Source organism: Wyeomyia smithii, chromosome 2, assembly GCF_029784165.1.
Source record: "Wyeomyia smithii strain HCP4-BCI-WySm-NY-G18 chromosome 2, ASM2978416v1, whole genome shotgun sequence".
Classification (NCBI taxonomy): domain Eukaryota; kingdom Metazoa; phylum Arthropoda; class Insecta; order Diptera; family Culicidae; genus Wyeomyia; species Wyeomyia smithii.
The window spans coordinates 213,867,496-213,891,333 of NC_073695.1; the positions used below are offsets into that span (position 1 = coordinate 213,867,496).

General features: G+C 39.1%; 2 protein-coding genes across 3 annotated transcripts in view; one reads left to right on the forward strand and one right to left on the reverse strand.

Annotated features, from left to right (window-relative positions):
- LOC129725212 (nuclear inhibitor of protein phosphatase 1) overlaps positions 1-23,838 on the reverse strand; it is a 489,093-nt gene that overhangs the window by 310,934 nt on the left and 154,321 nt on the right. The window lies entirely within an intron of this gene.
- Positions 1-23,838, forward strand: part of LOC129725199 (uncharacterized) — a 53,578-nt gene that overhangs the window by 13,707 nt on the left and 16,033 nt on the right. For both annotated transcript variants that reach the window (XM_055680729.1, XM_055680730.1), the window contains one exon: positions 13,245-13,349. In XM_055680729.1, coding sequence (XP_055536704.1) covers positions 13,290-13,349 — 60 coding nt within the window. In that variant the 5' untranslated portion in view covers positions 13,245-13,289. The remainder of the gene's footprint in view (positions 1-13,244; positions 13,350-23,838) is intronic.

Below are 23,838 nucleotides of genomic sequence, written 5' to 3' on the forward strand. Positions count from 1 at the left end.
TCCGTATTATATGATTGCAGGCTGTTTTTTCTCTCTCTACCTTGCATACAGATGTTATTGCGCTTGCCAGGAACTCCACGGCTTGTGCGGGTTGTGTTCAGTAACATTTAGTAGCCAGGCTCAATTTGTTACCAGTTTATGCAAAAATTTATCACTTGGCTGCTACTAATAAAGATTTTTCAGTCTAATAGCTTCCATAATAATAATAATGTCTACATTACAAATGCTAGTAAAATCGTGTAAAATTAATGTTGGTTTCGATCCAACTACATCCGATAGGCTACTGAAAAATGAACCATCAGTGCGAGTGTAGGTATCTCTCTCATGGTACATGCTACATTTATCATGATGACCCTGAAGTCATTTTTTCACAAGAAACATTGCATTGTGAATCGTCATGAAAGCAATAAGCCGATATCAATAACCTGTTTTAGATAATAATGGGCGTCAGTCAAAGGGGAGGAAAATGCAAGCATCATGGTACTATCTTGCTTTCCGATCGGACAATCACATGGAAACATGCTGGTTTCTAATCCACTCGTCAGGTTAACCCTTTCTAGCTAAAGTATTTCGCAAAAAAAGAACAGTGGAAAAAAGTTTTTCAGCAATTGCCAATTTTAGTTAGATAAATGTGCAAGTTTTTTTGAGGCACTGTTTGATTGACACAATTTTATATGACACGATTAGTGGACGTTCAAAAACTACGTGGACATACGAAGGATAACGTGCAATAGAGGCCTATGTAATAGTCTGCTAACAGTTCAAAAAAAAGAATGTACATGCCTCACAGTAAAAAAAACCTGCTGCCTGTTGGCTTATCCAGGCTTCTAATTCTGTAAAATGGTTTGGAAATCTTTGCAGTAAGTATCGATGCATAGTTTTCAAATGCTATATCAAAAGTACTACTACTGTCATTTTTTAATATAAATATCAATTAGGAACAACAAATCTCTTACTTCGATAAACGAACTTCCGAAGAGTTTTAGCACAGGAAGCTGAGCAGTGGCGTAGCGTGACCGGGTGACACCCGTGGCGGAAAATTTGGGTGTCACCTCTTTTCTCTTGGGTGTCACCCCCACCAGGTTACAGCGAAATTATTTTGTTATCAAAAATTGTGAGAGTTAGAAGATTCGTTTCCAATTGCACTAAATCTACTCATTTTTGAAAAATTGGTTGAGATTATACTCTTAGGAGCAAATTTATATAATTTTCGAGGGTGAGGGTTTCACCGCGACCTCCACCTACCTAATTGATATTTAATCTCACGGATATCACTCTGTTGAAGGTGACACGTATGAAAATTTTCCTCATGGGTGTCACCCCCTAGAGGGTGACACCCGGGGCGGACCGCCCCCGCCGCCCCCACCACGCTACGCCAGTGAAGCTGAGTAACATGCTTCTGAAGAATAATAAAAGTGTTTTGTGAAAGTTGCATAAAAATCGTAATAGTTTACGGTTACATTATTCCATCTTCCAGGGTTTCTATTTCATGAAAAAATCACAAAATAAATGTTTCTTTCCCCTATTCTACGAGCAAACTTAAGATTTGAGGCGCCGATTTCTATTCCTCTCTTGTTCTTCATTCACCCGAACTTGTCCAACCCAAGTCAGTGAAGTGAAGTGATTTTTTGCATTGAGTTACTGGCACAGGAAATGAATTTATCGAATCAATAGTGGCGCCAGAAATTCGATGCATATGCTGTTAAACAGTGCTTCCGAAGCGTGTATTTTCTAGCTTAAAATTCAACATCTTTATAAATCATTTCATCACTGAAATTCATCTCAGTAGACTTGTGAGTTTGTCTGTTTCCATAGTCAGTGTTTGTTTACAGTGATGGTGCGAACATATATTAGAAAATCTTTGAGACCGAATCGGTCAGAAAAAGGGACTGCAGGCAGGATTGGCCACCATAAGGCGCGACGAGACATTCACGAAATAAGCCGCCAAGTATCACGGCATCTCGCGACAAACGTTGGCTCATTGTACACAGTTTCAAGATATGTTCTGTAAGAGTGCTCATTATACCCCGTGGGTGCTCATTAAGCCCCAGTGGGGAGCTCATTCACATCACACATCGACTGATTGCTAGTTTTTGATGCATGAATCTAATTTGTGTTTTTCACCATTATACGATAAACTTTTCAATTTGTGAATAGTGTACCTTTAATTATTGATAGTTAATTCAAGTTTTGCACTGATGACAGCTTAAATTTTTTGTCGTTTTCCATGCTTAAATCAGCAACCAAGTTAGGGTGCTCATTATACCCCTATTCCCCCTACATGTTGAATTTTCTTTTTTTAACACTGTAAATTGCTTATTTATCAGAAACTGCACTAGAGAGAGTATTTTTGCAACTGTGTCTCTGAGTAGCCAACGCGATTAAATCGAGCTGAAAACCGACAGATAACATCTAAACCTTTACCAACCGCATGTGTGCGTGTATTAGGCACCACAGATAATTGCGATCGTCTGGTTGTCTGCCATCATTATAGCCGTTGATCGTTTTTAGTGGCTCGATTTTTCTGTTCAGGAATTTTCCTTTAAGGCTCCTTCCTCCAGGATGCAATGGCAAAAAACAATTCACAACCAGTTGTTTCGATGTGAGAGCTTTTTATTAATTCACGATTTATTTTGTTGAGTTTTTAAAGTGTTTTTACGACAATCTATTTCCTAATCATATATTTTTCTAGGTAACATTTTAATCTCTATTTGAACAAATGAATATTCCAGATATTTAACATATACCAAAAAAATAAAACAAAACGAATCACTGTTCACAAGTTAACTGAAAACAATTTCACATCGTATTTTTGTTGCAAGCCGTTCACGCAACTTACAAAACACAGTGCCCGTGGGCTGGTACCTATATAATAGATCATAATAATCAACGCATACAGGCGGTACGTACTGCAGTTATTTGAGTAATTATCCTCCACAAAACAGCACGCATAACTTAATCTTTTCCGTCTTAATACCCCTTTCGGCGATAAATCAATTTCACTGTACGGCCGGAGTACTTTCGTTAACCATTTGCATACTGTGCGGACCTGTTGGCTTTTAAGGATACATGTCCGTTCACACAGCTGCAAATTGTTCACAAACCGCTTACGACGGCAGAACATGTCATGTTTTCCTTCAATCGCGGCGTCGATTTTCGTACTGGTTTGCAAAAAAGAAAGAAGGTAGGTTAACGACGACTGGCAGCTATAAAATATTTCATCATCTACTTTCCCTGTGCGAGCGTCACTCGTCATCAGCTACATCCTGTTCTCGAAGTTATTTTTAACGAAAGATTCTCATGAGCATGAGACGAACCCGGGAGAGGCATGGATTTAGCACTATTAAACACTATAAAAAGAGGGTCCGTTTCAGACCATCATTGATCGGTAGCAATTTATGAAGTAGATGAAGCTTCCGATTATTTCTTTAGCCTCGATCGCGAGAGAAGACACGTAGCGATTTTATTAACTGACCAGAAGCCTGGGAAAATGTTCACGACCTTCATTCAATCCACGAATTCTATTTTGTTTCATCACGTCAAGCAAATAATTCATTACCTTAGTTCTTTTCTTTCTTTGAGTGAAAAGTTTAATATAAAATTCAGATTTTAACTTGAGCGAAAAAATCAACTCGAAGAAATTTAACAATTGTTGCATATAGGAAAGTAATTGTATGAACATAAATTCCATAAAAAATATGCAACTGAAATGCAAAAGCGAGTTTTTCATGAACTAGTTTAGCGTTCGTCAGCAATTTTCGACATCTTAAACACAACTTTATGCTATGCACAGAAACAGCATCTATAACTGTCTATAACTAAAAATAAATTTATTCATGTTCACATTGTACTAAGAACTTGTTTTAGTCGTACACTGTTGTACGGGTCAGTAAAAATACCAAGCTTCCCGTCACAATTTTTTTAAGCTCTTTGCTTTGCTTTGACACCGTTTCCACTGCTGCTACAAGTAAATCAAATGATGATTCATTGCTCACTAAAAAGTAAAAAGCTTGTCGTTTTTTCAACCGAAAGGTGCAGTAGAATGCGAAATCAGCTTAGGCGACATCCATAAATTACGTAACGCTAACAACCCAGTTTTTGGATCCCCACTCCCCCATATGTAACGAAACGTAACGCCAACGCTGAACTTATCTCTCCCCCTCTCCTATGTAACACATCGTAACGTTATCGTAAATTATCAATGTCTGCGTAAGGGGAAATGAGCCAATTGTACTGTAATGTTCGGCTTTAAAACTTGTGCTCAATTTTAGCACGTAATAAAAATAATGGTAGTGATAATTATCATATCATAAAACTATTATACATTTTAGATATACAATGATATATTGTCTATAATATTCCGTACAGCTATACGAAAGCTATTAGCATTCAAAGTCTGTCCCTCTCAACACTACATGCTCTTTTCAGGTTTCACAGAATGTATTCCTATGTAGTGAAAAAAGTTGTAGTTCTTCGTCAAAGATATAAACGATATAACGAATCTTCGTGGAACGGTTTGCATCTTCGAGCGGAAAAGGTCTATAATGCGCCAAACCACTGCCATCAAATGCACCTGTTGGCGAACAACACCAAACAATTTTCGATCACCTTACAAATGAGGCCAACCACTTCCATTCACTCGGAATTGACAGCACTTTCGCAAGCGTAAATTACCTTTCGTAACAACCCCTCCTGATCGGTAGATTCACATGACTTATGAGATGTGCTCGATTTCGTGCATAATTAGCATTAGAAACCTACGTTCAGCACTGTGGCACTTCATAAGACAATTTCACTTCGGGCAGCACTTTGCCTTCGCAGTCAATCACATGATATTCAATAGACTCAATATCCCAAAACGTATAATGAAGCACCTAAGTGCGCAGCTCTTCATTGGCTGAACGATACACTTTTTATTTAGAAGGGAAATGTTTAAAAAAGATTGAAAGGATAGAAAAAATAATACCCACCATCATGTTTCAGGACATAAATGAGTCTTTGGAGTCTTCAAACATTTTCACGGTTTTTTATCAGTTTAAATTACATTATTCTTTTACCTGTCCATCTGTTTGACAATGAAATTTTATTGTAAATATATTTGGCACAAAATTCCACTGACAGATGAAGCATTAAGACAATCGCGTAGGCGCTTTTTGCGAGATCAGGAAACAAAGCTAATTTCTACACTTCCGTGGGCCGCAGTTCGTTTCTCTTTTTCAATCAAACCGAACGCACCAACTCCGACTGCCTACGGCGATAATTTATGTACAACCAACGGATATGGCTTTTAACACATCGGATAGACGTCTGTTGGGGATGGTAAAAATATCTCCACGTTAGCGTCTGTTCGTTGCATAACTTCGACCATCCCTACATACATAAAATTAACATAAATTAGTCGCTACGCTCTGTCTGTGCGCCCAAGACGCATCGATTCGATGTGTGTAATGTTGAAGAGAAAACGTGGAAGTGCGTTGTATCTGTACGTTCTCCGGTCACAGCAGCTTCCGGCTATCTCTCGGCAGACGGACGACAGCGTTATGTAAACGGTTGGCTGAGTTGAAAACGTGTGTCTTAAGTTCATTGAAGAATTTTTATCGTTATCAATAGAAACCGTCTGTCTCTGCGCATCTTACAAAGTTCAATTATACATTATTTTTTTCAAAATCGTAGCCAGAGTCGGATTTCTTGCATTGCATATTTTTTTGAGTCTGATGATGTCGAACGTGACTGTCAAATTTGGCATTTTGGCGAGTATGACATACTGGAAGAATTTAGTGTTGATTACACTGGTAAACACAGGTTTTGCCCTAGTAAAGATAACTTTTTCAGAGACTCAAATTTTGCCGTAACCTAGAAGCGACGAACCTAGCGAACATGGCGGAACATAGGAATACCACAGCTAAGTGTCATTATATCCAATAAACTATCGCAATAGAAATAAATTATTTTTTTCTACTGCAGAATCTAACCATAAAATACAAATGTGTATGTTTTCGGCTTGTTTGTTCTGTCTGTCTGATATTGAATCCTCAATAATTTATTTGTTGTCCTTATAAGTATAATTGTTGTTCGATTCACTATCGAATGTAATATTGCTACCCGACTACGCCGACATTGGGGATTAGAGCACACAGACAACACAGTAGAAAACAGTTTTCACACCGAAGACTAGACACGGTCGGCAGATTGATTGCCAGCATCCACAAAAATGTTGTGGATTGCCAAAATACGGCCGAGTTTTTCACTGGAGGAAGTGTTGGCCAATTCACCTTCCGCTGATGCTGCCGCTATCATACAGAGGCAGCTTTTCACTAAGGAAAGTTCAGCTGCACCTACCGCTGAGACTATTACCACCACTACTGCTACTGGTACCTAAAGATATTATCTTTTCAAATAAGTATTTAATTTGTCCTCAAAAGGACCATTTGTCGTTTAATTTTATATGGGATATGTTGGCCGCATCTCTGTGCTATTCCCGACAGTGGGAATAAACCATTCTTCTGAACAAAATTAGGTAACTTTATATTAAAGAAATTGCTGGCTGATGTATCTACTACTGACGCTGCCTGCTACCGCACAAAGGCAACATTTACTAGAGGAAGTGCTGCTGCATCAGCTGGCGCTGCCACTATCGATGCTGCTGCTGCTTTCCGTTGCCACAGTTGTGGCCGCTATCCGCTGTCTAGGACTAATATGAGCAGTTTCGGTTTGACTCTTAAATAGGCCAAATAGTAGATTCCGAATTACCAAGTCTATAATTCTGTTGAGGCTTGACAATTTTCAATAGCGCAATAGTTCGAATAATAAAATTTCAATTTTATGCATTTGAGAGGCTTCTTAGAGGATTTTCAATCGCTTGCTTCAAGAACGAAGGAAATTCATAGAAAACTAACCGATTTATTAGCATTTGAAATTGAGCATGTTTTTCACTTTTTCCGGTTTTAGATTTTCATTTTACATCCCTATGTAGGCGAACTTCCTGAGAGACGTAGTTCTACGTAGTTCTCGTCGAAATACTTCTTTAAGTCCAAATATTGGGCGAAGATTTTCAAAAAAATGAACCTTCTTTGAAAGGCTCTTTTAGCGGCAATACAACAGCTACTCGATTCCGACTTTGGAAAATTTAGCAGGGATGCAGTCCTTTGTGACCTTTTTATTCTTTACAAGTTTTTTTGACCTCATCCAAGCCTGACGGATCCACAGCTTATCAATCTTCTTCAATATCTCTTCCGTTTCTGTAAACAACTATTTCTTCTTCACCTTTCAAACTCGAAGTGCGGTTTCTAATGCATGGCCACCAGTGTCTCATGCGTTCCTTTCGACGTTTCGGGAGGACAGCACATCGATGACGTCTGAGAAATGCCGTCCGTCTACCAGAATAAGGTTGATCTTACACCCATTGGCGTGTTGCCATATGTTTCTAAATATATTCCTATGCCAAATATGTGCTACAGACTTTCAGACCACTGAGAGCGGCGTAAGTCACCAACCTCGAGCAATTCTCATTACTGGTCGTGGTATATGAAAGTCTATATCACGATAGGATCTGCTGCTCGGAGCCGACGCGACGCTTACCCGTCTTCGGCGACCGCACTTCTTGGATATCTACAACTTTTACCTGAACTATTCACAGTTCATTGGCTGCGGTGACCACGCGAATCAGTTCGAGTAGAGCTTTGATGTTTGTATCATCGAATCATTGTCCCTTTTCGTTCGTCTGTTTCGATACCTGTTGTCGTATTTACTTCTGAATTGTGCGACAGGGCCGTCGTCTTGGATACAATTGGCGAGACACCGTGTTCCATAGTTCAGCCGTTCGATCGGAATCAGACGCAGTTATACGCTGTCCGATATGGGACAACAGACGAATTAGGAAACGTTCCTCATTTAGCATAGAACCAAGATTTCCTCCGGTGTTGGGATCGGATCTTCACTAAGGTTACTCTTATCCTAGTTAACACCTAGGACATTCTCGCTAGAGCTCATCAAAATTTGCTAACCAATCTGTATTTTTGCATCAATTTGCCCATTGATTGAATAACGCAGTGCAAAGGTCGAGCAAAAGGTCTGGGATCCCCTGGACTAGAGACACCAAATTTCACAGGAATGGTGGAAAAGCTATATTCTTTCTAGGGCAACTACTTGAGCTTTAGGGTAAGTTAAAACCTTCCAGTGTGAGCATCTCAAGATTGGTTTATGTAATATACGAGTGTGCGCATGTTGAACTTTGTGTCTCCACTTCACTCCCAACATCATCCCATTTTACAAGCCTATAATCTTTTACTGTTGTTTTACGTACTTCGCAAAAACAGTTTTAACTTGATGATAATTATACGATCCATCGCTAAGAAATTGCGTACTCTTTTTGTATGGTGTGTAATAGCAGAAACAAAGCAACTGTCAGATCCACTTCATAAGAAGTAGTAAAATTTTGTTGGAATGTTTTTTACTTCGCTTGCCAATTTATCGAACTGGTTATATTGCTTTTCATATACAGTCGTTTTTTTTTTTTGTTTGTAATAACGTATATGCGATCACATACTGAAAAAAATGTTCACACGTTCTGTGGCTGTCGTAGCTCAACTGGCAGGTTTTGTATCGGAACGCTTTTTTGCCATAACCCAAGTTGCGTGGTCATTTTACTATCTGATCTGCGAACGGCTTTCTCCTTTTGTATTCAAAGAGCATCAGTTTGGCTACTTTTCGCAATGCAACGCAACCCATCGAACTGCATTCCGTTGAGGTTGATCGTTGAAGACTATAGAGTGGCCCTCAAAATTAACGCCTTTTTGTGATAAAAAAGCACAGTAAAATAAGAAATCAAATGTTTTGCTCTAGCTTTAAGTTACAGAAAGTTTAATAGCATGAAATACAAATCTATAGGCTCAAGAAATAAATTATATTGATGATATTTTCAGCATCATCGGAGAGTAACTGCAATAATTAGTTTAATATCTGCATTCTAATAAACAATTATATATTTTATATACATCATGAAACTGTTAACTTCTAGAGAGTTTTTGCTAAAATACAATAAACAATAAACTATAATTTTCCTTCGCAGAAAATAAATTTTTCAAGCTTGCAGTTGTCAACCGATTTTACTTTGCCGTAGGAAATAGACATAGGAAATAGACATAAGCTTTTTATAAAATGTAATAAAACTTTCTATCAAAGACGATAGACTTCACATAAAAAATTAATTTCAATATTTATTCAAGAGAAAGTCAAACCAAAGATTCAAACTAAATTTAACAATGTCAGATTTGGAGAACGACCGAACAAATTTTGAATGCGACTGTTGAAACAGACAACCGATATAGCACTTTCGATTCAGTCGTCTGCAGGCCAAGTGAAAGAAAACGCACCCAGTTGGATGTTTCAGCTCTCGTTTTCTTTGTTATCATTGTGACATAACCTATCTTTACAAGACAGTGGATTTCTACCGAATCGAACGAAACACCGCGCGCAAGGTAACGCAGATATTGGTAGGAGATTGACAAAAATTATGATCGCCATAAAGTGCAATAAAGCGTCGTTTCGTTACTGGTCCCGTTGTTGCCCGGTTTATTACTTTCTCATTTTCGTGCTACTGCGTGCACACCAACGAAACGTGAATCGAAAGTGGACCATTTCCAAAGAGCAAACGGGAAGAGCAGATTAATTAGATACGTCGTTTGACCGCTTTCTGATGGTTGCGGTTTCGTATCCGCTGAAAATTTATGTAAATTATACTTCGTCAGTTGCAGTTCATTGTCGGTAACAATGGGTATCGCATTTTGAAATTTTGCAAAACTATTCGAAATGGGATCCGAACTAAATATTCACAACTAAGATAATGTTGCCCTCGTTGGACGTTGAATCGATGCGGAAGGAAAGCAGTTACGTCGGGCGTCGAAAGTAGATCGAAGTTTATCAAGCAAAATTTATTTTTAAAAACGAAGATAGGTTTTGATTGTGTTTGGAAGTATATTTGTCATTGTCTAAGTTATTCAAGCAAAAGTGTGAAAAGTGATGCCTAATGATAATACATAATAATAATCTGTTTTGCCTTTCTCCTAGAAAGGTATAGCAATCACTGAAAAAACCAAAGGTATAAAAGTGCTCCAAAGGGTCGAATCTCGTATATCAATCGACTTAGTTCGATGAGCTGAGCATTTTCTGTATGTGTGTGTGTGTGTGTGTGTGTGTGTGTGTATGTATGTAACGGTCTCCCAATCTCACTCAATTTTTTCAGAGATGGCTAGACCGATTTTAATGAAACTAATTGCAAATGATAGGTCTAGTTGCCCCATTAGACCCTATTGAATTTTATTGCAATCGAATTCTTAGTTTCGAGGTTGTGTATCAAAATGTGAAAATTACAAAACTTCTTTATCTCAAAAACTACACAACCGATTTGAACAAAATTGGTATCCAAAGAACGCTTTTTTTTTTTAACCATTTGGAAAATAATTTTATAAGGATCGGACATGTGGTTCAAAAGTTATGTAAAGAAATGTGTTTCAAAGACTGTTTAAACTCACTCGCTTTTCTCAGAGATGGCTGGACCGATTTTCACAAAATTAGTGACATATGGAAGGTCTTGTTGCCCCATTTGAATTTTATTGTTATTGGGCTTTAACTTTGTCCGTTATGTATAATAATGGGAAATCAGGCTATGACAAGAAACAGGTTTCTAAGACTACTTGAACTCACCCACTTTTCTTAAAGATGGATGGACCAATTTTCACAAAATAAGTTGCAATAGAAAGATCTAGTTAGAAAGATAAGAACCTATTGAATTTAATTATAATCGGACTGTAACTTTGTCTGTTATGTATCAAAATGTAAAAGTTTTGAAACTCCATTATCTCATAAACTACACAACCGATTTGAACAAAATAGGTATCAAATGAACGGGCTGTCTTTAAAACCCTGAAATAACGAATTTTATGATGATTAAACATGTAGTTCGAAGGTTATGAAAAGAAACGTGTTCAGAAAACTTTATGAAATTCACTCGTTTTGCCAAAGATGGCATCACTGATTTCAACAATCTTAGTTTAAAATTGAAGGTTTAGTTGCTTTATGACAAGTTGACAAAATCGAAAAAAAAATGCTGCTCTAAAGCTCGTAATAGTTGCCCTAGAAAAAAAAATTTACAGGAAAAGCTAAAATTTTTCATTTTTTCTTAGTTTGACCTTCGGGACAACACTTGTGTTGACTAGTGTAATCGGACTTTTATTTATCCATTATGTGTTAAATTGTAAAAATATTGAAAATCTCTTCTTTCAAAAGTTACACGACTTATTAAAAGAAAACAGGTGTCGCAAATTCGGATTTCAAAATGAAGTATGAAGTTGATTCCTGGTCTCTGAGCATCATCCCGGGTACTGAAAAACTCACATTGGGTAATGTTTGTCCCTTTTAGACTGGTAGAAACCGGAAGCTACTGTCTAGAAGTTTAAAATGGCCTCTGAAGATGATTTCTGGCCTCAGGGTATCATACCGCTTCCCCAAATCGTATTGGATGATATTTGTCACTTTAGGCTGTTGATCAGAAACTGTCGCCATCTTCGCCATAGAAATACCCAGATTAGGCAGTTCGGCAATCTTATGATGGATTTTATGATTTAATGATTATCAGGCAACCAGAAGTGGTCATCTGGATTGAAAATTGGGTTTTAGGTCGGATTCTGGCCACTGGGTATAATCCAGGTTTCAAGAACCCATATTCATTGGTATTTGGCCATTCATTGGATGCCTCTCAGAAACGATCAGTAATATCAACTGCGTTAAAGAATTTCAATTTCACTGATAAGATCATTCAAATTAATGTATAAGGAACAACATTTAATTATACATTATTTGAAATCTACTGACTAAGGTTGACTTAAAAAATCTGAATATTTATAGGCAGTATATGAGTACAAATCGATTATACCACAATCAAAAACAAAATCGCATCATATAGTTGAAAGAATTCAATGTTATTTGCATGTATATGTGTTAATTTATATTCATATCGTCGGTTTCGTGCAACACTGGCACAACTCAAAAAACATAGTTTCGAGAAAAACGCGTTTGAAAATTTGCGTCAAAAATTTATTTTTTGATTTTCAAGAAAACTTTGAAGTTTGAGATTACCAATCCTTATTAAACACGTTTGGGTCTATTATGCACATATTACGTGCTCACGTTGTCCAAGTTAAAACCTTATTTTTACTAACTTCATGGAGAAATTTCGATTTGTGCAGCAAAGGCACTTCTACTCATAACTCTGGAATTTTTGTGATTTTCGAAATGGGATTTCGTGTGATGAAACTTAACAGTATTTGGCATCGTTTGCCATCAAAAACTCAAAACTACAAAATTTTGAGTTGTGCCAGTGTTGCACGAAGCCGATGATATGTTAAATTTTAAATGTTCGGTATAGTTGTGCTGTTGGCTACCAAAAATTTGTTGTTTAGAATGAATAACAAATCCAGCAGAAATAATCAAGGTGTATTTTTAAGTGTTGGAGTAAATCTATTTTAACAAATTATAAGTTCGAAGGAGAAAGGCTGGGTCTCACCGCTAGGTGGATTAATTTAGGTTTTGATGAAGTTTGATGCGAAAATAAATTTCCCTGAGTTTGAACATATTTCAACTCAAGGGGCAACAATGGCGCCATTTTGAATTTTTGAGAGACTGGAAATTTTTGAGGTTTTTTCGACGCCATTTTGTTTTAACATATAGATGACGAATCACGAAACGAAAAATGTTTGTTTCTAAATAATTCCACTGTCTGTTGCTGTTCATCAATTTCACGTATATTCGTTACCCTACTACTTCTTCGCATGCCCTTCTATATTTCCTTTATCGCCATCTTTATCGAGTGCATGTTATACGTAATGTATTTGAATACAACAAAAAACGACACACAGGTTAAAACATTCTAGGATGGTCGCTAAACCACCATCCGTCATTTATTCCGTTATATCATACATAAATATTAACTTCATGTTTCCATAATCATTTTCTTGCAATAAATTAAAACTTCTGTTTTAATATTGGACTCGCACAGTGGCAAGACATTTTCCGCTTTATGTATTGTAATCGACAATGCCATGTAAGCGGATGGCAGTAGGCTAAGCGGTTGGATATTTTTTCTCTCATAGAAATGCACTTGCATGCATCTAGCAATTATTTAAGCCATTTTAATGCATCTCCCCATTACTTTCTTGCTCTTTCTCACTATCCACGTTCTCTTTTTGCAGATCAAAATCAATAGACCATGTGAAACAGGACAAATACCCCCAGACATGCATAATGAGTCTACAGTACAATCGACACGGGAGAAACAGCTCCCCAACAGTGTACCGGTAAGTTTCCTAAATCGAACAACCCTTGTTGTTGTGTTTTTTTTTACTCTGTCGTACATTCTTGTTAAAAGTGGAATTTACACCAAGAGACCATAAGACTCACTGCCAAGCCAACCATGAATTCCAAACATTCTCACAGCATATATGCTACAAAACCTTTATCGCCAGGCGATCTTTCAGGCGACACGCGAGCACAGATGCGAAACATCGCGTCTTGGCTGCTATCGAGTAAACTCGTGCCATCGTGGTTCTTGGGCAGTAATTTATAGCTCGCGGCACACACTCTTCTGATGCGCCGATTCAGCAACGATTGTTATCTTCAAGCGTTCATTACAGTGTAATTCATGTCTTTAACAGTTCGCCTCATTAATTGTGGTTGTTGATTTTAGGAACGTCTTCTTTCATATGAAGACTCCAAGTTATTGATACTAAAAATCAAGGTCCATGACTATGTGCGATGATCATGGGTCAGTAATATTATCAAATAATGATAATTAATGGAGCAGTTTTGTTTTATTATTAACAAAAATTTAACATAACTATATTTACCTCAATAGTTATCTCACACTAAAATCATCAGGATTGTTTTCCAGTCTATTTGAAAAGGTACGAAATTTGAATGTGCGCTTCATTTCAGCTCAAAACCAATCATGAAACAGGTGAACAAATGAGTGGAAGAAACCGCCGATTGAGTCATCCATTGCCCTGAAAGCTAACCTGTAGTTTTGTCAGTTCACATGTTACTGTCTCCTTCGAGCCACTGCATGCATGCATGCAATGTCATTTCACAATAATGTAATTAAAGTTTTCGTTGGCAGACATAAACCCCGAATGCGTTCAGATACGTCAAAATTCAATGTTCTCACAGTCATCTTAGGAGCAGATGAAGAATATGTTTACCAAGCAAACGATTTGGTTAATTTCAACAGCGCTAAACGGAGCCCGACAGGGGGCTTAACCACCAGACGTGGCCTGATTAAAGCTCATTGCTAGGCGAGGCATTAAAAACATCTACCTCGCTGCAAAGTGTGATAATTTGTGCAAGATAACGTGCAGGCAAGCTAGAAGAGATTGCATGCAACGAAACACGGGAAGGCCAACGCGTGAGCTAACAATGCTGGTGAGAGCGTAAAGCATCTATCTGCTTTACTAGTTCATTTTAAGCGATATGAGCTAAAAAATCGGTGACCATCCTGGTTTTTTAAGGCGTTAACTTATATTTTTCGCAATAGATTTCGAAATATGATCGATATGGTCTTATGTTGACTCTGTTGTTAGAAAGATGAAAAGAAATTGTGTAACACACATTGTGAAGTCATTTGATTGAAAAGTGAGTAAAAATTTTCTGCTACTCGCGCGTGTCGGGTGGTTTAGCTTGAGGAGTTGTTATATATCATTTGAAAAAGCTGCGTTTTTCAAGTAAAACGTGATTTTCAAAAAAATATATCGTTGTTTTTCAGTGATTTCGGTGATCCCACAAAGAAGGGTGATTTAAAATCTAGCCCTATGGAAGGTGATGTTTACTCTGTTAGTCCGTTCGCTGAGGAAGGCAGCGAGATATTTGAAATCACCGCCTGCTGCAGCTCTGCTTGCTGCTGGTCGATCCAGTTCCCAGTAAATCATCCTCTTGTGACAGCTGCAGTCACCGCTGCTGATATCCACTGCCACTGCTGCTATCCACTGCCGCTGTTGTTATCCGCTGCTACTTAGTTAGTACCGTGCTAGTGGCCATCCCCTAGTAAACTGATTGGTTTGAGCAGAAGCAAGCTCTTATATGTATAGCCCAAATAGTGCATTCCCGGCTAACCAGGTATAATATTCTGTCGATCGTGTTAGGAAAAGCAAGCATCAAGCGACGAAATCGGCGTTATCAGTTTTCTGCCGCTCAGGGTGCAGAGATGATTTTTTAATCGATTGCTGTAAGAATGAAGGAAATCGGTTGGTAACTAACTAAGTTTTAAACATTTTGAAAGTGGACAATTTTCGTGACACTCTCGATGTTTTATGGTTTTTGAATTTGTTCAGTTTCTATGCATTTTGGTGCCTCTAGCCGTCTCGGAAGTGCGTCAAAAGTAATTGCTCGCCGGGTTTGTCGTTTCTCCGTTTACTTACGGGGAAACTTCATTGCTTACACTAGGGCCCGCCAATTATCCGTCGCATCTGACAGTTCGGTCTTTGTCGTCTGGATCGTGGTCAAGGTATTGCGTGTTATATTTGTTTTCCGGTTACTCATACAGAAAAAATAAATTACTGTTTGACACAATTTTTCAAACAATTATTATTCACAAAATATGCGAAACTGTGCACGCATCTACATAAACAGATACAGAGCGATGCAATTTGAGTCACCCGCGTTTTGCGATCATTATTGAACGAAAAACGAAGCGAAGGATAGCGTCGGTGTAATTTCTGCCATGACCTAAAAACTGTTTGGCAAAAATACCCTGCCTATCTCATCATGTTTGCAATAGATCTTCGCTTTCAATGGGGAGCAAGATAATTTGTGAAAGAAGCTTCCTCTTCATAGGTATAATTTGACTGCTACCCCTCATCTTCTCACTTGTCTATTACAATCCGTCTGCCATCGTTTCCCATCGAACGCATTCAAGCGTTCGTCGGCTAGTTGGGTTTTTAATATTGTTGCTGGATTTGAAAAGGTTCATTTAGGGTTATACCACTTGAACTTTCAAGTGCTCTACTTTTTGATCTATGGCAGCTTAACGTGGGCCAAGAGGTTTACCGGTATCTACATAACAAACAACGCAGACGGTTTGCATTTGGTTCGAACGAACAACAATTGAATACCTTTACTCGCGAGGTTATAACTGTCGGCATAAGGAGCCATAACAGTGTCGAAATATAAGCATACGCTAAGATTAGATATTTGTCTGTATACGTGATTTAAACAATTATTATGGGAAGTCTGATCGAAATAATATTTTTTATTTTACTCTGGGCGGATTTGTCTAATTTCAACCGATAGTGAAATCGTGAGGAATAATACAGATTGTTGATAGCTCCATACGTAATACAATACATTCATAATTCAATTACCCTGTTTGGCTTCATCACGATCGTTCACTGATCTCCAAAGTCTTTTCGTCAATTTTACTGGTTTCTCGGAAGCTGAACAATTTCCTCGCACTTTCTTCAACAGTAACATCTTGCCGCTCAATATGACGCATATAAGCCAAATTATAATGGGGCTTGCAGAAAGACTCATTCGAGTGAATTGTACACAAAATTGAGCGCATTATCACACTGCAGACATATTATAGCAGCACCAGCCAATAAACTCTAAATAGTCAAAGTTTTTTGCCAATTGAAAGTCGGGGCTAGTGATCCCACACATAAACGCTCTCACCTAAGACAACAACTTTTTCCTTGCAAATGCCTTTTTCGTTCGGTTGGGGTGCAGTTACACAATCAAAGTTTGTCTACTACGTTTCTGTGATTCAATCTGATTTCTATTATTCATCCAAAGATAGGGTTATTTGTATCGTCATGCTGTTCATGCTTTAATTTTAAAATAATCAAGATTTCACATTTAAGTAATTTTGTTTAGATTGTTCTGAGAAAAAAAATACATAGCATGAATTCTGACTATCAATAAAATGCTGCATCAAGCAACCGTCACGGCCGGCGACGACAAACCTTGTGACAAATCGTCCCGGGATGTGCCACCTGTCCGAATCATTAGGAAAATTAATGATACTGTCTAACAGTTAACTTGATTTTTGAAACCACCAGCGAATGTTGAAAATTATTCGTTCCATGTTTTTTTTTCTAACGCGCAACTCCGGGATGTGTAGCTTCTCGAATTGAGTCAGACCAATTTTCTCGAGCAATGTCGGAGACAACGCCCCGACATCGTTAATTAGACACGAACCAATCAAGCTGGAGCTAAACCCTATTTTTCAGCGCTGTTCGCCACGCAATGGTAAATTAATCTTCGCCATGTCCGTTGTGTTTTCGGAGATGCTGCACTTTTAAAAGAGATAACTAACTCTGCTAACTAGCCCTAAGCGATCGGTTTTTTTGAGGCACAAGAGGCAGCATATTATTACCGATTATTGTGGATGTCACAAATTAATGATAGTCATTAAAGACTCATCAAAAAACTATAACTTTGAAGTCGAGTAATAAACAAATTTATTACAGTTTCTTATAAACAATTATTTTGCTCACTTAGTATACTTTCATTAGTAGGAAATAAATCGAGATCTTATTATTGGAGTCAATCGCATTTTATTGTGCATACAATTTTGTAATTTATTGGTTGAACCAAAGAAGAATTACCTTCCGCGGCATTGGCGTTTAAAACGTTAAGGAAATAATCCCAGCTCCCGCTTAGCGTCAGTAACCCGAATAGTTTCTCTTTGGCATACTTGCTTGAGTCACCGTGTAAAGTCTACTCCAGGTGAACATTTTATTTTTACTGTTAAATCATTTAACAGTAATATTAGCAGAGTCAAAGAGTATGAAACCAGTGAAACATTGAAGTGTGTTCAGCGCTTATTGGGAAGCAGCATACAAAAGTTAAGAATGCGTAAATGTGTATTTTTTCGCGTTTCTCTTCGGTATACACAAGCACAAGCTCGTTGATCGTGTTCTGACCGGTTCTATGCGGATTCGAAAACCAGTTAATATCGTTTTGTTATTTTTCTAATATTCATAACATTTCATGATATATAGTTTCTCGCATATTTTTTCAAACTTCTTATTTTATTTGCAAATTATTATTTTTCTGCAGATTTATTCAATTCTGATGTCATATGTAAATTTGCTGCTTTATTTGCTTTATCATTCAATTTTCTTGAATGATTCTCTAAAATATTAGCCGCTACGGTTTTTTGATAAGAGAGTTTTGATTGTATTTCAAGCATAATACCTATAATGAGTTATCAGCTAATTATTTTGTCTGATCAAACATATAAACGGTGACTTCTCTACACTAGTAGGGATTATATTCACCATTTATGACTTTTCAACACTATTATCGTAGCATTTGACTTAAACTTAGATATTGCGAGTTCTTCTCTTTAAAAAGCTGTATCTCGGAATTGGTTAGAAATACCTCAAGATTTTCAGTATTTCTCATAAATAGTTTTAGAGGGAACGTGATTGCATATAAAAGTAACTCAATGATTAAAAATACTACTTAGATTTTTGAACAAAATATTAAGATTTCTACCATTATGAAAAAAAACATGTTTTATTTATTTTCATAAATACACAGAAATTCGACCTTCAAAAAATCAAGTTCTTGTTTGCTGGAAAATTGGGTCAAAACATTTCCATACACTTGAGGGAGGGTTAAAAATACGAAGAAACGTAATAATTTGATATCAGAAGCTTGTTTTTTCCATTGTATGATTTTTAGTTCTTGTTCATGAAAAAAATTATTGTTTCATTTATCAAAACAAAATGCTTTTCAAAATGTTCCAATTCATTATGTGCCGAACACGCATCAGTATCGAACGTGTTTGGTGATCGCTGCGATAGAATATAAAACAAAAGACGTGTGAACAAGTGTTGGCATTGTTTGCCTGGTCGAGTGAAATAAATCCGGGTTCAAGGTCGCGCCTTTGCGCAACTATTTCGCATCGTGACTGCCAGCTGGTGCGTAAGCCGATTTGGCTGCTGGCTGAATTGTGCTACAGCAGTGGACGAGACACAAAAGAGGAAAAAGAAGAAGCCATCAGTTGACAGTTGAGTTGTATCGCTGTGTGGAGTGATCTCACACCTGGCTCGCTGCTGGTGGCTGTTTGGTGCTGCTGGCTGTAACGGCTGCAACTTCGAACGATCGGACAACCAACCTTACTGGAAGGGAGAAGTAAAAAGGTACGTGCTCTTTTCGGCGCTAGTGCGCTAGACTTAGCGGGATGGATGTAGATCCCTCGCCTCCCGCGCCACCATCCCCGAACCCCTCTGACCCTGACCCTTCTGTTACCCCCTCCCCTGTTCATTTCTCAGTCCCCCCTCGCCCCAGGCTTTACCCAGACGGAGCCCAGGGCAGCTATGCTGTCTATTTTCGGCCAAAGGCGGGACCGAAATCGAAACAGTTGAACCTCTTGCAGATTTCTAAAGACCTGACGAAGGAGTACAAGGGTGTGACCGAAATTTCCAAGGTCCGGCCTAACAAGCTCCGTGTCGTGGTCAGTAACCTGAAAGAAGCCAACGATATAGCCTGCTCTGAGCTCTTCACACGCGAGTATCGCGTTTACATACCCGCACGAGACGTGGAGATCGACGGTGTCATAACCGATTCGAGTCTGTCCGTCGAGTGTATTTTGCAAAGTGCTAAAGGGTGCTTCAAGAATACCACATGTCCCGATGTGAAGGTGCTCGACTGCAAGCAATTGCGGTCAGCATCGATCATCGGTGGCAAAACAGTATACACTCCGTCAGACTCGTTTCGAGTAAGGTTCGCCGGGTCAGCGCTACCAAGCCACGTCTCAATCCACCGGGTTCGTCTCCCTGTGCGATTATATGTGCCTCGCGTCATGAACTGCCTGAATTGTAAGCAGTTAGGCCACACCGCCGCCTACTGCTGCAATAAGGCACGTTGTGGCAAGTGTGGGGAGAATCATGCGGATGATTCCTGCAGTAAAAATGCTGAAAAATGCATTCACTGTGGGGAGAGTCAGCATGAGCTCTCGACATGTGCGGTGTACATGCAGCGCAGGGATAAAATAAAGAGGTCTCTCAAAGAGCGTTCGAAGCGTTCTTACGCTGAGATGCTGAAGAAGACCGTTACCACTTCTCCCATTACATAAACCCTTTTGATCTGTTGTCCTCTGATGAAACCGATTCTGACGATACACCAGCGGGAACATCTTACGCCAATCCGGGGGAGTCTAGAAAGAGGAAAAATATTTCCTCTCCTAAACTTCCCAGAAAAGGTCCTAAGATTTCTCAAAGTGAAATGAAAGTTACAAACAAACCAAACAGTGCTGCGGAAAAACCGAAGCAAACTCCTCCTGGGCTTGCAAATTTAAAGTCCCAGAAGGAGTTCCCAGCACTGCCAGGAACATCTAAAACCCCAGTTGTTCCTGTTGCACTTCCAGTTGATGAAACAAACTCTGGATTAGTGAAATTTTCTGACATTGTGGATTGGATTTTTGGAACTTTCAATGTACCCGATCCAATTAAAATTTTTCTTACAGCATTCCTCCCAACAGTTAGATCATTTTTGAAGCAGTTGACTGCCCAATGGCCCCTCCTTGCAGCGATTGTATCCTTCGATGCCTAATTCAACTGCGTATATGAAGGATTATATCTCTGTCTTACAGTGGAAATGTAGAAGTATTTTACCAAAAATTAAAGTTTTGATAAATAAAAACAAATGCGATGCATTTTCCCTTTGTGAAACTTGGCATACTTCAAATATTGATCTCAACTTCCATGATTTTAATATTATTCGCCTTGATCGAGACACCCCATATGGAGGAGTACTTTTGGGGATTAAAAAGTGCTATTCTTTCTATCGTATTAACCTCCCCTCGATTCCAGGCATCGAAGTTGTCGCATGTCAAATGACAATACAAGGTAAAGAGCTTTGTATTGCCTTAATATATATTCCTCCCAGAGCACAGATTGGGCAACGGCTGCTCTTTGACTTAATAGAACTTCTTCCCTCGCCACGTTTGATTTTGGGAGACTTCAACTCTCATGGTGTGGCTTGGGGTTCCCCCTACAATGATAACCGCTCCTCTTTAATCTATAACCTTTGCGATGACTTCGACATGACTATTCTAAACAACGGTGAAATGACACGTATCCCGAAACCTCCAGCGCGCCCAAGCGCCTTGGATCTATCCTTATGTTCGACGTCGCTACGGTTGGATTGCACATGGAAGGTAATCCTCGATCCTCACGGTAGCGACCATTTGCCTATTCTTATTTCAATTACTAACGGGTCAACTCGCATGCAACCAATTGACATTCCGTATGACCTCACACGGAATGTCGATTGGAAGTTATACGAGGAAATGATTTCAAAAGCGGTCGATTCGATTCAACATCATCCACCACTTGAAGAACACAACCTCCTCGCGGGCTTGATTCTCGACGCCGCGTTGCAAGCCCAAAGGAAGAAATATCCCGGCGTAACGATTAAAGAACGGCCTCCCACTCCGTGGTGGGACCAAGAGTGCTCCGATGTCTACACGCAAAGATCCCACGCGTTTTTGGCCTTCCAGAAGGGAGGTACACTTGGCGACTATTTACGGTATTCGGAGCTTGATACCAAGCTTAAAAGCTTGGCTAATGCAAAGAAACGCGGATATTGGCGTCGGTTCGTGAACGAGACGTCGAGGGAGACATCGATGAGCACTCTTTGGAACACAGCCCGAAAAATGCGGAATCGCGTAACGGTCAACGAAAGCGAGGAGTCTTCAAGTAGGTAGATATTTGATTTTGCCAGGAAAGTATGTCCGGACTCTGTTCCTGAGCAAAACATTGTTCGCGATGCGTCTCCGGGCCACGACGCGATAGAATCACCTTTTACGATGGCAGAATTTTCAGTTGCCCTCCTGTCCTGTAACAATAACGCGCCTGGGTTAGATAGAATCAAATTCAACTTGTTGAAGAATCTACCCGGCAATGCCAAGAGGCGCTTGTTGAACTTGTTCAATAAGTTCCTGGAGCAAAACATTGTACCGCAGGATTGGAGGCAAGTGAAGGTGATCGCCATCCAAAAACCAGGGAAACCAGCTTCTGATCACAACTCTTATAGGCCGATTGCAATGCTATCCTGTATCCGGAAATTGATGGAAAAAATGATACTCCGTCGTTTAGACCATTGGGTCGAATCAAATGGCCTACTATCGGATACTCAATTTGGCTTCCGCCGTGCCAAAGGGACGAATGATTGTCTTGCGTTGCTTTCAACAGATATTCAGCTGACGTATGCTCGCAAAGAACAAATGGCGTCTACGTTCTTGGACATTAAGGGGGCTTTTGATTCCGTTTCTATTGACATTCTTTCGGGTAAACTTCACCGACAAGGATTTTCTCCAATTTTAAACAATTTTTTGCACAATTTGTTGTCCGAAAAGCACATGCATTTTACGCACGGCGATTTGGCAACTTTTCGCATTAGCTACATGGGTCTTCCCCAGGGCTCATGTTTAAGCCCCCTTCTTTACAACTTTTATGTAAATGACATCGACGAATGTCTGGCAAATTCATGCACGATAAGACAACTTGCAGACGACAGTGTAATCTCTGTTACAGGAGCCAAAGCTGCCGATTTGCAAGGACCATTGCAAGATACCTTGGTCAATTTGTCTGCTTGGGCTTTACAGCTAGGTATCGAATTCTCTCCGGAGAAAACTGAGATAGTAGTTTTTTTCTAGGAAGCATGAACCTGCTCAGCTTCAAACACAATTAATGGGTAAAACGATTTCTCAGGTTTTGGTACACAAATATCTTGGTGTCTGGTTCGACTCTAAAGGCACCTGGGGTTGTCACGTGAGGTATCTGATGAAAAAATGTCAACAAAGAGTGAATTTTCTTCGTACAATAACCGGACAATGGTGGGGAGCCCATCCAGGAGACCTTATAAGGATTTACCAAACAACGATATTGTCTGTTATTGAATACGGGTGTTTCTGCCTCCGCTCCGCAGCAAACACACATTTGGTCAAACTGGAGCGAATACAATATCGTTGTTTGCGTATCGCCTTAGGTTGCATGCAGTCGACCCATACGATGAGTTTGGAGGTCTTAGCTGGAGTACTACCATTGAGAAACCGCTTCTGGAGCCTGTCTTCTCGTATTCTTATCAAATGTGAGGTCTTGAACTGTCCCGTGATTGAAAATTTTGAAAGGTTAATCGAACTTAATTCTCAAACCCGTTTTATGACATTGTATTTCAATCACATGTCCCAAAATATTAACCCTTCTTCGAATATTCCAAATCGTGTCGACTTATCAAATACTTCTGATTCTACTGTGTTTTTCGATACATCCATGATAGAAGAAACTCGTGGAATCCCGGATCATTTACGCGTGCAGCAGATCCCCAAAAATTTTTCCAATAAATATCGAAACATCAACTGCAACAATATGTTCTACACTGACGGATCACTTCTTGATGGGTCCACGCTTCGGTATTTTCAATAACAATTCAACCGTCTCCCATAAACTCGATAATCCTGCTTCTGTTTACGTCGCAGAATTAGCTGCAATTCAGTACACCCTAGGGATTATCGAAAAAATGCCCAAGGACCATTATTTCATCTTTACGGACAGTCTCAGTTCCTGGGGAAAATACGGGAACATCTGAGTGCTTTATCCGAAAAATCGTTTCAGATTACCTTAGCGTGGGTCCCTTCTCACTGCTCGATACCGGGCAATGAGAAAGCGGACTCTTTGGCTAAGGTGGGCGCAACAAACGGTGATATTTATGAAAGACCAATTGCCTTTAATGAATTTTTCGCACTTGTACGTCAGAATACGATCATCAGTTGGCAAAATGCTT